General features: G+C 43.8%; 1 protein-coding gene across 1 annotated transcript; it reads left to right on the plus strand.

The window, feature by feature from the left end:
* The first annotated feature begins 74 nt into the window (after positions 1-74).
* On the plus strand, positions 75-13,742 carry znfx1 (zinc finger, NFX1-type containing 1). Its single transcript, XM_046331950.1, has 14 exons — positions 75-1,100; positions 1,216-1,502; positions 1,855-2,087; positions 4,565-4,733; positions 5,537-5,556; positions 5,634-5,713; positions 5,920-6,063; positions 6,331-6,448; positions 7,601-7,830; positions 8,070-8,209; positions 8,786-9,086; positions 10,359-10,469; positions 10,581-10,676; positions 10,877-13,742. The coding sequence occupies exons 1-14, from the start codon at positions 195-197 to the stop codon at positions 13,328-13,330; spliced, it is 5,289 nt and encodes a 1,762-aa protein (XP_046187906.1). The 5' UTR covers positions 75-194; the 3' UTR covers positions 13,331-13,742.
* Positions 13,743-14,058: the final 316 nt, after the last annotated feature.

A 14,058-nucleotide genomic window follows, 5' to 3' on the forward strand; every position in this document is an offset into this window, starting at 1 on the left:
GTGCAAGGGGTTGGGGAGGAAGAGGAATAGGAGGGGATGGTGCGAGGGGTTGGGGAGAAAGAGGAGAAAGAATGGGAGGCAGAGGAGGAGGGAGAGGAAGAGATGGAGAGAGAGGAGGAGGGGGAGGAAGAGATGGAGAGAGAGGGGGAGGGAGAGGAAGAGCTGCAGATGGTGGCGCTCCTCATGTTCGTCCAATGGGGTACAAAACGTTGGAGGAGCTCTCAGGGAAAGAACCTTCAGAAATAGCCATTACTCTTGCCTCCAGTTATGGACTGCAAGCTCTACTCGACGAACGAGAGATGCGAAAGGACCTCGTTCAGCTCCTCTGCCAAGTCCTCTGCAAGGCCTTCTTGTCCAAAACTGACCGTCAAACTATACAGCACTTGGCTGGCTTAATCAAGCATTCTGGATTCCTCCGAACCATCCTGCCCCATTATGTGATGGGAATGGGGTCAGAGTTCGACCTCACTCGCCGGGAACAGTACCCCCAGCACTTGGACAACATCATTACCCTTCTCGCTGAGGTGCTCAGGATATTCCCGGCTAGCTCGACCCAGGCCGTGTCCATGATAGTGGCCCTCTTCAGACCAGTCATCAACAGCCTGCGAGCTGTGGGGGTGGATGTCCTGGAGCAGATGGAGGAGAATTTGGAGAAGATCCAGGTCCTGGTGGAGCACCTCCAGGAGAGAGCCAGGGAGGGCACCCTAAAATCGGACAACTACTCCTTCATCACCCCCCAGGAGGACGCCCCACCTGGGGAGGCCGACTTCAGGACCTTGTCCATCTACCCCACCCCCAAGGAGTTCCACCAGGAACAGAGGCCCTTCCTCAGGCCCAACCTCATCTTGAAACGCTATGCCAGCGGACTGCTGTACCTGGACACGCACTTCCGGCTCATGCGAGAGGACTTTGTGAGACCTCTTCGAGAGGGCATCCAGAAGCTGCTTCAGAGCCAGCAGGACCTGGGTAATAAAGACGTCCCTTTGAGGAAGAGGCGCTTCGATGACATCACAGTGTACTTTGACACGCGACTGGTGGTTCCAATGTGCACCCGGTCTGGTTTGGCCTATAAGGTCCAGTTTGACTCCAAACCTCTTAAGGTCAGTCAGTTCTATTGAGTATTTGAACAGAAGAAATATAACTTACCAAGACTTGCCAACATCGTGTAGTAGAGTGCATTCAATATATGTTCATGTTATTCTCTGTCCCACACAGTTTGTCCGCTGGCAGAACTCCAAGCGGCTGATATATGGGTCCCTAGTCTGCATGTCCAGTGACAACTTTGAGACTTTCCTGTTTGCCACTGTGTCGGACCGGGACCCCAAGGAGCTAGAGAAGGGCTTTGTCCAGATCATTTTCTCAACGGAGAGCAGGCGAGCCCTGGCCGGAGTGGAGGCCCACCAGTCCTTCCTCATGGTGGAGACAACCGCCTACTTTGAGGCCTACCGCTACGTCCTCGAGGGGCTGCAGGAGCTGGAAGTAGAGGATCTGCCCTTCCAGAGGTTGGTGTACTGTCTGTTGTTGTTGAATTCAATCATTAGTCAGCCCTACGTATGTACTGGCTGTCGCACCGGTGGTGTTGATGCTATGAGAGAGAGTCTGCAAAATATTTTTTTCCACCATGTTTTTCTGATATTGAGAGTCGCAGATTGCGTTCATACAGTTCCATACTTCTGATCTTAAAGTGCTTAACATGGTTTGTGGTGACTTACCTCTTCCACCAGCTGCTAGATGATTTTTAGCAGATATTTTGTGTCAGAACATTTACTGCATATCAATTATTGTAATGAAGAATGAGAACTTTCTGACTAACAAAAATTGTATTTTTGATTCATGACAACATGTAAATTGCAGGTATATAGTGGAATGTAGCTCAGAGGTCCACCCTCCTGCCTACCTGCCAATGGGGGATACATATGACCTGTCTGCTATTGCGGTGCCTGAGTTTAAGAGCAGCCGCATCCACACCCTGGATCCTGATGCCTGGCCCCCCATGGAGCAGCTGGGATTGGACGAGTCCCAGATGAGAGCACTTCAGCTCGCCCTCACCAAGGAGCTGGCAATCATCCAGGGACCCCCAGGCACAGGTGGAATACATGTAGAACAAATTATACATATTGAATTAGATCATGTTTATGTACACTACCGTTCAAAAGTTTGGGGTCACTTGGAAACGTCCTTGTTTTTGAAAGAAAAGCACATTTTTTGTCCATTAAAATAACTTCAAATTGATCAGAAATACAGTGTAGACATTGTTAATGTTGTAAATGACTATTGTAGCTGGAAATGGCAGATTTTTTTATGGAATACAGTTGAAGTGAGAAGTTTACATACACTTAGGTTGGAGTCATTAAAACTCGTTTTTCAACCACTCCACAAATTTCTTGTTAACAAACTAAAGTTTTGGCAAGTCGGTTAGGACAACTACTTTGTGCATAATTTTTCCAACAATTGTTTACAGACAGATTATTTCACTGTATCACAATTCCAGTGGGCCAGAAGTTTACATACACTAAGTTGACTGTGCCTTCAAACAGCTTGGAAAATTCCAGAAAATGATGTCATGGCTTTTGGAGATTGTGATAGACTAATTGACATAATTTGAGTCAATTGGAGGTGTACCTGTGGATGTATTTCATGTCCTACCTTCAAAGTCAGTGCCTTTTTGCTTGACATCATGGGAAAATCAAAAGAAATCAGCCAAGACTTCCGAAAAACAATTGTAGACCTTCACATGTCTGGTTCGTCCTTGGGAGCAATTTCCAAATGCCTGAAGGTACCGCGTTCATCTGTACAAACAATAGTACGTACGTTTAAACCCCATGGGACCACACAGCCGTCATACCGCTCATGAAGGAGACGTGTTCTGTCTCCTAGAGATGAACGTACTTTGGTGCGAAAAGTGCAAATCAATTCCAGAACAACAGCAAAGGACCTTGTGACGATGCTGGAGGAAACAGGTACAAAAGTATCTATATCCACAGTAAAAACGAGTCCTATATCGACATTACCTGAAAGGCCGCTCAGCAAGGAAGAAGTCACTGCTCCCAAATCGCCATAAAAAAGCCAGAATCTTCTAAATCCATGACATAATTTTCTGGAATTTTCCAAGCTGTTTGAAGGCACAGTCAACTTAGTGTATGTAAACTTCTGGCCACTGGAGTTGTGATGCAGTGAATTGTAAGTGAAATAATCTGTCTGTAAACAATTGTTGGAAAAATGACTTGTGCCATGCACAAGGTAGATGTCCTAACCGACTTACCAAAACTATAGTTTGTTATCGAGAAATTTGTGGAGTGGTTGAAAAACTAATTTTAATGACTCCATCCTAAGTGTATGTAAACTTCCGACTTCAACTGTACATCGGTGTACAAAGTTCCATTATCAGCATCCACTCCTGTGTTCCAATGGCACGTTGTGTTAATTAATCCAAGTTTATAATTTTAAGTCTAATTGATCATTAGAAAACCCTTTTGCAATTATGTTAGCACAGCTGAAAACTTTTGTACTGATTAAAGAAGCAATAGAAGTGGTCTTCTTTCGACTAGTTGAGTATCTGGAGCATCAGCATTTGTGAGATCGATTACAGGCTCAAAAGGGCCAGAAACAAATAACTTTTTCTCAAACTTATCAGTCTATTCTTGTTCTGAGAATTGAAGACTATTCTATGCGAGAAATTGCCAAGAAACTGAAGATCTCGTACAATGCTATGTACTACTCCCTTCACAGAACAGGGCAAACTGGCTCTAACCAGAATAGAAAGAAGAGTCGGAGGCCCCGGTGCACAGCTGAGCAAGAGGACAAGTACATTAGAGTGTCTAGTTTGAGAAACAGACGCCTCACAAGTCCTTAACTGGCCAGCATCCCGGAGTCGCTTCTTCACTGTTGACGTTGAGACTGGTGTTTTGCTGGTACTATTTAATGAAGCTGCCAGTTAAGGACTTGTGAGGCATCTGTGTCTCAAACTAGACACTCTAATGTACTTATCCTCTTGCTCAGTTGTGCACAGGGTCTCCCACTCCTCTTTCTATTCTGGTTAGAGGCAGTTTGCGGTGTTCTGTGAAGGGAGTAGTACACAGCTTTGTACGAGATCATCCATTTTATTGCTTCTTTAACCTGAACAACAGTTTTCAGCTGTGCTAACATAATTGCAAAAGGGATTTCTAATGATCAATTAGCCTTTTAAAATGATAAACTTGGATTAGTTAACACAATGTGCCATTGGAACATAGGAGTGATGGTTGCTGATAATGAGCCTCTGTACTCCTATGTAGATATTCCATAAAAAATCAGCTGTTTCCAGTTGCAATAGTCATTTACAACATTAACAATGTCTACATTGTATTTCTAATCAATTTGATGTTATTTTAATGGACAAAATGTGCTTTTCTTTCAAAAACAAGGACTTTTCTAAGTAACCGTAAATGTTTGAATGGTAGTGTACATGTACAATTTCTAGGCTGAAAGTTTGACATTGGTATGCCATGCTGCTTCATGTGTTGGTGGACTTGCAGGAGTATAATGCTTTTGGACGTTCGTTTTCTCTCCTTACTCATAATCTCAGGGAAGACCTACACAGGACTAAAGATCGCCCAAGCTCTTTTGACCAATCAGGAGGTGTGGAAAGGTGTCTTTGACTCCTCCCCAATGCTGGTGGTTTGTTATACCAACCACGCTCTAGACCAGTTCCTGGAAGGTAGGGCTCCTTTTCCCCGACATACTGAACTATGGATGTATGGTATATGAACGCATGATTGTCCCACACTACTTTTGCTTCTTGAATTCAGTTATTTTCAACCTCAAGCCATTCTTGAAAAATGTCATAATTTGTGTTTTACCAGATATAATTCTGAAGGGCACTTTAGTCATCACATGTATCAGCAGCTTTTTCATTTGTTTAACATGCACCATAGGCATCCACAAGTTCATTTGTTTAACATGCACCATAGGCATCCACAAGTTCATTTGTTTAACATGCACCATAGGCATCCACAAGTTCATTTGTTTAACATTGTGCACCAAAGGCATCCACAAGTTCATTTGTTTAACATGCACCATAGGCATCCACAAGTTCATTTGTTTAACATGCACCATAGGCATCCACAAGTTCATTTGTTTAACATGCACCATAGGCATCCACAAGTTCATTTGTTTAACATGCACCATAGGCATCCATAAGTTCATTTGTTTAACATGCACCATAGGCATCCACAAGTTCATTTGTTTAACATTGTGCACCAAAGGCATTGTTTAACATGCACCATAGGCATCCACAAGTTCATTTGTTTAACATGCACCATAGGCATCCATAAGTTCATTTGTTTAACATGCACCATAGGCATCCACAAGTTCATTTGTTTAACATGCACCATAGGCATCCATAAGTTCATTTGTTTAACATGCACCATAGGCATCCACAAGTTCATTTGTTTAACATTGTGCACCAAAGGCATCCACAAGTTTTTGTTTAACATTGTGCAGATCCACAAGGTTTATTGTAAGAGTTCATTTGGGTCCACAAGGTTTAACATTGAAGCAACAGTGAGGCCCTGAAGCTATTTGTTTAACATGCACCATAGGCATCCACAAGTTCATTTGTTTAACATGCACCATAGGCATCCACAAGTTCATTTGTTTCACTCTGGGGGAGCTGAAAAGGTCCCATGACTTCCGCCGCAGACTACCGCAACATCTTCGCCGTGCCAACAGTGAGGTGAGAGTTATTGTGGGAAACCTGAAAGTTACGCTAAAATTGGTGAAATAGTCTTAAAATGTAAATGAGCACTCCTATTGAAGTCAATGTAGCTCAGCTTCCGTATGTGTCAGGAATGTAACAACCAGGTTAGATATCTTTTGGGGAAATAGTCATTTAGGGAAACGATACCACATACTGATGCTCAGAATATTGTATCCTCTCAGATCTATGATGCACTGCGGACCGAAGAGACTAAGATCCAGACTCAGTCTGTGCAGCTGGAGTGCAGTCTACGAGGCGTTCTGAGGGAAATGTTCCTTCAGAGGTTCATCTCAGAGGAGCACTGGGATAGTCTGTCCCTCCAGCCTGTGAGTCGTTGATACCACTGTCAAATATAAAGTGGTGACTACTGCTATGACTATAACTCATAGTTCCACCACCTCTGCTACTTCTAGAACTATGATGATGTCTTATCGGATAACTACAATGAGGACGATAACCCCTACTGCTTATTCAAGGCTTAAGATTGTAAACAAAATAGACATTCCCAGAAAAGCTTTATGATACGATCTGTGATAATCTGTTATTGGCCAGAGTGGAGACAATACTTACTCTTGATATGTACTTTTCCTCAGGCACTGGATGGTTTTGAGAGCTATGGTGGGAAGAAGCCGTCTATGATAATGGAGTGGCTGGGGTTAGGTTCCACTGCCTTCCAGCAGAGGACACCACATCCTCAAAATGACAATGCAGGTGAGAAGCCACTGCAGTACCACTGAACGAAGACATAGGGCTGGAACAGTTATTGTATAATCTCGTAACTGACAATTATGGACAATAACCCTGAACTTTAAAACAATTATTGTCATAATCTTCTTACTACATTATCTTCAGTAGAAGGGGGATTCACCTTTATATTTAAGTAGATATGGTTTACCCAATAGCAGTTAATATATATATATTTTTTTTACATGAAGTGGGTAAAGTTGGTAATCATTATATGAACAGAACGGCACGGTCGGGAGGAGAAGCTAGTTTCCAAAAGTTCCAAACGACAGGGTTGTCCCCAAAGCTGTGTTGTATTCATTAGGTACAGTATATTGTAACTTGTTTTCAAAGATGGGTTATAATGCATTATAAGCAGTTTGTTTAAAAAAATAATATAATAATAACCATGCTTGACAATTCATTGTTACCCAAAATTGCATAATCGTTACAGTAGACGAGACACAACATGATCAGACAGACACAACAACTGGAACAGATGCAGAGCAAATCTAAATCAAATTGTATTTGTCACATGCTCTGAATACAACAGGTCGAGACTTTACCGTGAAATGTTTACTTTATGAGCCCTTTCCCAACAATGCAGAGTTAAAAAAGTGCTTCTCCTCGTGGCCTTGTATTTGTCAACATTGCTTGTGAATATATTATGGCTGTAGTTCACATAGCTAGCTAGTAGTCTGCTGTATCTATTGAACTCTTTTATGTTTTCTTTAAAACTCCCTTTGATCCTGAAACTATATTGGGTGAAGCAGAGTTCAGAGTTCATCGAATCAAATGTTATTTGTCACATACACGTGTTCAGCAGATGTTATTGTGGGTGTAGTGAAATGCTTCTAGCTCCGACAGTGCAGTAATATCTAACAATTTCACAACAGTACACACAAAACACACAAATATAACGTAAAGGAATATAATTAAGAATCTATAAATATTTGGGTTAGAAATGTCAGAGCGGCATGGCATTGACTAAGAAACAGTAGAATAGGATAGAATACAGTATATACATATGAGATGAGTAATATAAAATATGTAAACATTATTAAAGTGACTGTTGAGAGAACTACTAGGAATAGAAGTTAGAAACTCCTCACCCATTTTACCCTCTCTGTTTTGTGATAGATGGGGAAATGGACGAAGATGAGGAGGAGGAGGAGGACCTGATCGAGATAGCGGAGGAGGCAGACCTGATCCAGATGGAACGCTTTGTAGAAGTCTCAGACATGCATCATAGTCACGATGATGACCGAAGAAAGATGGAGGAGACAGTCAGGGATATGGCGGAAATGATGCTGGCCATGAACCTGGAGAACACTCTGATACATGCAGAGCAGAGTGAAGAAGGCTGGGAGGTGAGAACCTACAACGTGCCTTGATCCAAACTTATTGTATAACAATATAGCCAAAATACATTGAATCATACAATATGTGAATCACAAACTAATTTAGCTGCTTATTGATTTAAAATGACAATCTCCTGCTTCATTTTCACAGTATTTAGCTCAGTAGTATGGTAGAAAGACAGGTGCTGGGTTAAAGGTATAGTTTATGTTATTTGAAAAGTCTGACGTGTCTCTCTCTGTGTGCGCAGATACAGCGGGTGCAGAAGAGGAAGATGAAACATCGTATTAGGAGAGAGCTGGGCAGCAGCTCAGCCATGAGTGAAGATGAGGAAGACACCATTCTGGATGTGTGGACTCTTAGTCTGCCAGACAGATGGAGACTGTACCGGTAATAGTCTCTCTCATCCCCTAGGCAACGCCAGACTGCGAGAGCGTATATTCCCATTGTGCATAATTATGTCAACTAATTACTGAGAAAATGTATCTCAGTAGATGCATGCACTGAACCCCTCACCTCTACAAGTTTCTGTCACCCTGGCAATGTAACTGTGCTTAGTTTGTGCAAAGTGCACAGTCGTCATGACCACACAAACCACACAGGTGTGCGATTAACTGTGCCACCTTAAGTGACGCATGTTTTGATCTGACTGGGGAAAAGACCAGTGCAAGGCTCAGTTGTGTGCCAAGCCAAAAAGCCATTTTGGATGATGCAATAAAGAAATTGTCACAGCTCCAGCGTGTTGGATTGACTCAGTAAATCATACAAGGAATAAAGGATTCTGCTCTACACATTATCTACGAATCTCAGATATTCAGAATTTGATTGTGACAGGGTTATGTCAGGTAAAAACAACTTTTCTATAGGAACTTTGTTAGTTTTATCACCTGCGTATGTAGACTCCATTAGTGGCCTTACCGTCAAATGCTACCAATGACCTCATCTGACGCTGCTCTGTGTTCGCAGGTTATGGGTGGGGCGTTATCGGACGGAGCTGCGTATGCGAGCCCAGCAGGCAGAGCAGGACTATCAGGATGCTGCCGAGCGTCTGGCTGAGATTCGTCTCCGTGAGGACTTATGTGTCCTGAAGGAAGCCAAGGTCATCGGCATGACGACCACAGGGGCTGCTAGATGGCGCAAAGCTTTGCAGGAAGTGCGCCCCCGCCTAGTGATCGTGGAAGAGGCTGCAGAGGTACTGGAGGCCCACACCATCACCACTCTGAGCCAGGCCTGCCAGCACCTCATTCTCATTGGAGACCACCAACAGGTACTGGACACTCATTGGCCAGGCATGGTCAACTTCCCTACTGTTATGCCACTAAATCCAGTGATTGAATTGGACATGAAAATTGCTCCTAATGTTCAATTGACTTGAAAATTGCTCCTAATGTAAAATTGACTTGAACATTGCTCCTAATGTTAAATTGACTTGAACATTGCTCCTAATGTTAAATTGACTTGAACATTGCTCCTAATGTTAAATTGACTTGAACATAGCTCCTAATGTTAAATTGACTTGAACATTGCTCCTAATGTAAAATTGACTTGAACATTGCTCCTAATGTTAAATTGACTTGAACATTGCTCCTAATGTTAAATTGACTTGAACATTGCTCCTAATGTAAAATTGACTTGAACATTGCTCCTAATGTTAAATTGACTTGAACATTGCTCCTAATGTAAACTGGGCATTTGTCGATTGAAAGTCCATGGTCATTTTAATTTCTTATTGAATTGCAATCAACTTCCAACTCTGCTTGGGGCTAAACGGAGAGTTCACCCAGCTATAAGGTCTTACGTAACTTGACTTGTTCCTTTTAGCTCTGAGTGAAAAAGCTAAAGCACTCTGGAATATCACGTATTTTACACAGTTCAATATAATCCACTTTTATTCAAAGCTGGTATTCTTGAGATGTGCACTTTACTTTCGTGTAGGTGGATCACACTTTCGATGAGAAAAAAAGCTTTGGCTTTGAAGTGCTATTAATCAAAAGTTAGTGGTTGAAATCTAACACAGTCAGGCAGAAACAAACTGAGTACAATAACTCACATTATTTGAGAATGTTTTGTATCTTTCCCACACCCCCTCCCACATATATTCTTACCTTGTCCCTTAAATAAAGCAGACACACATTAACAACTGAAAAGAAGCAGGAAAACAAGATAGGATAGCAAAACTGTGAGTTTTTATTTTCAAATACTGTATACTTTTCGTACTCTTTTTATTTTACTTTATTACATTGATTTGAGAGGGCCAATGCACATTTATCAAGATTTCTGTAAATGTGATTTAGTCGAACGGCAAATGTTTATCTTTGGGCAGGTTCTGGAAAAACAATGTTCAACAACAAGTAATAGAGTTGAGGAGATGTTGTCTAAAAGTGTTGAAATGAGGAGGTCCATTCCATCCTCTCTTGGGCTTCAGCGGTACTTATAGGGGTACTTATAGGGGTACTTATAGGGGTACTTATAGGGGTACTTATAGGAGTACTTATAGGGGTACTTATAGGGGTACTTATGTAGCTCATTGTGTCCCTAGCTCCGGCCCAGTGCAACAGTGTTCGAACTGGCCAAGAACTTCAATCTTGAAGTGTCCATGTTTGAGAGGCTGATCAGGATGGACTTTCCATACGTCAGACTTAACTACCAGGTACGTGTGGGGAATCTAAAGGGAAAGTGTATATGGAGAAACCAATCCATAGAACCTTGTTCTTCATTGTCCATTGACCAATCCTCTAACTCTGGGTCTATCCCCGCACAGCATCGCATGAGGCCAGACATTGCCCGTCTCCTGGTCCCGCACATCTACTCTGAGCTAGAGAACCACCCCTCAGTGATGGACTATGACAACATTAAGGTTCGTCAATGCTTTCAGAGACTTTTTACATGGTAGTTACCCTCCTAGCAGGAGTGCATTTAAAGATTACTGAATATCCATTTCAGCATGTCATCAATTCAATGAACCATCAATAAAGTACAATACACAGTCCATTTGTAGGCCTTAGAAGTTAGTTGCGGTCCAATAACCGTTGTATTCACCTCCCTGTTGTCTTGTAGGGTCTTCTCTCCAACATGTTCTTTGTGGAGCATAACTACCCGGAGGAGGAGATCAGGGATGGAAAGAGTCGCCAGAACCTCCACGAGGCCTTCTTTGTGGTAGCGTTGTGTCGCTACCTCCTGTTACAGGAATACCAGCCATCCCAGATCACCATCCTCACCACTTACACTGGCCAACTCCATTGTCTGCGCAAACTCATGCCAGCCAAAGAGTTCAATGGGGTAAAAGTTCATGTTGTTGACAAATACCAAGGAGAGGAGAATGATATTGTCCTGCTGTCGCTGGTTCGAAGTAACAAAGAGGGGAAGGTGGGCTTCTTGAACATCCCCAACCGCGTCTGTGTGGCCCTGTCACGGGCTAAGAAGGGTCTCTACTGCATTGGAAACATGGCCATGTTGGGAAAAGTCAAGCTTTGGAGCAACATCCTGCACACACTGCGAGAGAAAGACCAAGTGGGCCCTGCCCTGACCCTGTGCTGCCAGAACCACCCTGAGCGACACATTAAAGCATTCTGCGGCGACGACTTCAAACATGCTCCTGAGGGAGGCTGCAACCTGCCCTGCGAGTTCCGCTTGAACTGTGGTCACGTGTGCTCCAGTGCTTGCCACCCGTACGACCAAGAGCACAAGAAGTACACATGTAACAAGAAGTGCCAGAAGGTCCTCTGTGAGCTGGGGCATCGATGCAAACTTCTGTGCTACAAGAAGTGCCCTAAAGACTGCCTTACGCAGGTAGAGAAAATTGTACCGCGATGCCAGCACAAGCAGATGGTGCCCTGTCACCAGGCTCCAGAGCAGTTTGTGTGCCAGGAGCCGTGTCAGAAGATGCTGGTGTGTGGCCATCTATGTGCCACTGTGTGTGGGGAGTCCTGCACCATCACCTGCATGGCAACAGTCACCTTGGAGCTCAAGTGTGGACACAAGCAAGAAGGTCCCTGTCATTATAGGAGATCTACAGTACAGCCGGACTGCAGGGAACCTTGCAAACAGATACTGAAGTGTGGCCACCCCTGTCCTGGTTCCTGCCAGAGATGCCACCAGGGCCGCTTCCACTTGGGCTGTTTCCACCGATGTGATAAGCTCCTAGTCTGCTCCCACAAGTGTCGGGAGCCCTGTACACGTGACTGCCCTTCCTGTCCAATTCTCTGTGAGAATCGCTGCATCCACAGTGCCTGTAAGAAGCCCTGCGGCCAGCCCTGTGCCCCCTGCATAGAGCCCTGTGCCTGGCAATGTCCTCACCAGGGCTGCAGCAAACTCTGCCATGAGCCTTGTGACCGTCCACCCTGCACCCAGCCCTGCACCAAAACCTTGCAGTGTGGGCACCCCTGCATCGGCCTGTGTGGAGACCCCTGCCCCAACAAGTGCCGTGTTTGCCACCGCGAGGATGTTATGGAGATCTTCTTTGGTACGGAGGACGATGCTGAGGCCTGCTTTATTCAGCTGGACGGCTGCGGACACATCTTTGAGTCCACGTCCATGGATATATACATGGGGATGGATGACAACCAGCAGGCTACCGAGGAGCAGCTCGCAGTAAAGTTGAAGGAGTGCCCCAGGTGTCGCACTCCCATCCGCAGGAATCTCCGGTACGGGGCTTACGTCAACCGGAGTCTGGCGGTAATTGAGAAAGTTAAGGAGAAGATTAATGGAGCACAGTCAGATATTGCGGCACAAAAGGCGGTCCTTAAGCAGCAATGGATTGACAAGGAGGACTTGCAAAGGTATCTACCAATGGAGTACATACAGATCGAGAAAAAACTAAGGGCCTCTCACCTCACAGCTAAGGAACTGTGGATCACGGAAAACAAGATGGCCTTCCTTGAGAGAGTTGGCAAGTTGCTGAAGATTAGTAGGGAGCACATGTCAAGTGCGGAAGTTTTCCACTTTAATGAGAAAGTCGAAGAGTTCCTGAAGTGGCTGATGGATTGTTACCAGAAGTTCTCGGATCAGCAGGCTTCTGATCTGCAGAGAGAGCTACAGAGGCTCTCCTTTTTGGCCGAGCTCAACGCCCGCTGCAAGATGGCTAAGGACGCAGGTCGTGGGGTCAAGGTTCAGGCTGAGGTCACAGCCATAAGGGAGGTTCTGGAGAGAATGCAGCCATTCACTCCGCAAGACGAGGACTCTGTAAAGCAGGCACTGAAAGACTTGGCTGAAAAGCTACCAAGCTCTGGCCTGGGGATCAGTGATGATGAACGAAAGATGATACTCTCAGCCATGAGTTTGCCTAAAGGCCACTGGTACTCCTGCCCCAACGGTCACGTCTATGCCATCGGAGAATGTGGAGGCGCCATGATGAGCCGTAACTGCCCAGAGTGCAATGCTACGATCGGTGGAGCAAACCATGCTCTGGCAAGTGGCAACAGAGTGGCTTCAGAGATGGATGGGGCACAACACCCTGCGTGGTCTGAAGCTAACAATATGCTGAACTTTGGTCTGATGAACCTTGCTGATTAAAAACTGATTATTTTCTCTGTTTAATTGTGACTTCATGACCGATGTGACCATTATCATAATTTGCACTCCAGAAAGCGCTGCTATATCAATTGATATATTTAAATGCTGAAATCACTGTAAATGATTCATTGAATGTGATGAAATCAATCTGCTTTGTCAATATAATATTTATTGTTATTCTACTTTTTAAAGTGATATCACTCCAGAGTAAAATACTGTATTTTCAACCCAATGTACAATTATGAATTATGCAAATGTTTAGGCAGGATTTTTGGGCCTCAACATTTAGACACCTGTGTGTATTTCTCCAGTCACACCAATAGATGGCAGCAGTGTATTGTTAATTTAACAAAGAGTTGGCTTGATATATGCAATATGTTTTTTCTAATAAAACATATCTGAGACGATCCCATATATTTGCAAATGGATTTTCTAACACACACATACATACATAATTGTGATTCAGCTAACTGAGAAACTCTAAATAAATTCATATGATAAAGGGGCTGAAAAACAACACAAACTCTGGTATGATAAGAAAACACTGTAAATGTAACTAATATACACAAATATATTGGGGGAGGGGGGTAAAACTGAAACTCCACCTTGTGTCTTTGACATTGTCCATTTATTTAAATTAGTATAGGCCTAATTGATGTATCGGTTAAATACATTTTCTGAACTATAGCGTATTTGGCCCTAAGCTGTAGGTGATTGTCAGGTGGCAG

The sequence above is a fragment of the Oncorhynchus gorbuscha genome, linkage group LG03, assembly GCF_021184085.1.
Source record: "Oncorhynchus gorbuscha isolate QuinsamMale2020 ecotype Even-year linkage group LG03, OgorEven_v1.0, whole genome shotgun sequence".
Taxonomy (NCBI): domain Eukaryota; kingdom Metazoa; phylum Chordata; class Actinopteri; order Salmoniformes; family Salmonidae; genus Oncorhynchus; species Oncorhynchus gorbuscha.

Bases quoted from the DNA above. Each gene is read 5' to 3' on its own strand.
- znfx1 (XM_046331950.1), top strand. From the start codon at position 195: ATGGGGTACAAAACGTTGGAGGAGCTCTCAGGGAAAGAACCTTCAGAA. The intron at 1,101-1,215 runs GTCAGTCAGTTC...TGTCCCACACAG, and splicing joins TTGACTCCAAACCTCTTAAG to TTTGTCCGCTGGCAGAACTC. The intron at 7,831-8,069 runs GTGAGAACCTAC...CTGTGTGCGCAG, and splicing joins AGAGTGAAGAAGGCTGGGAG to ATACAGCGGGTGCAGAAGAG.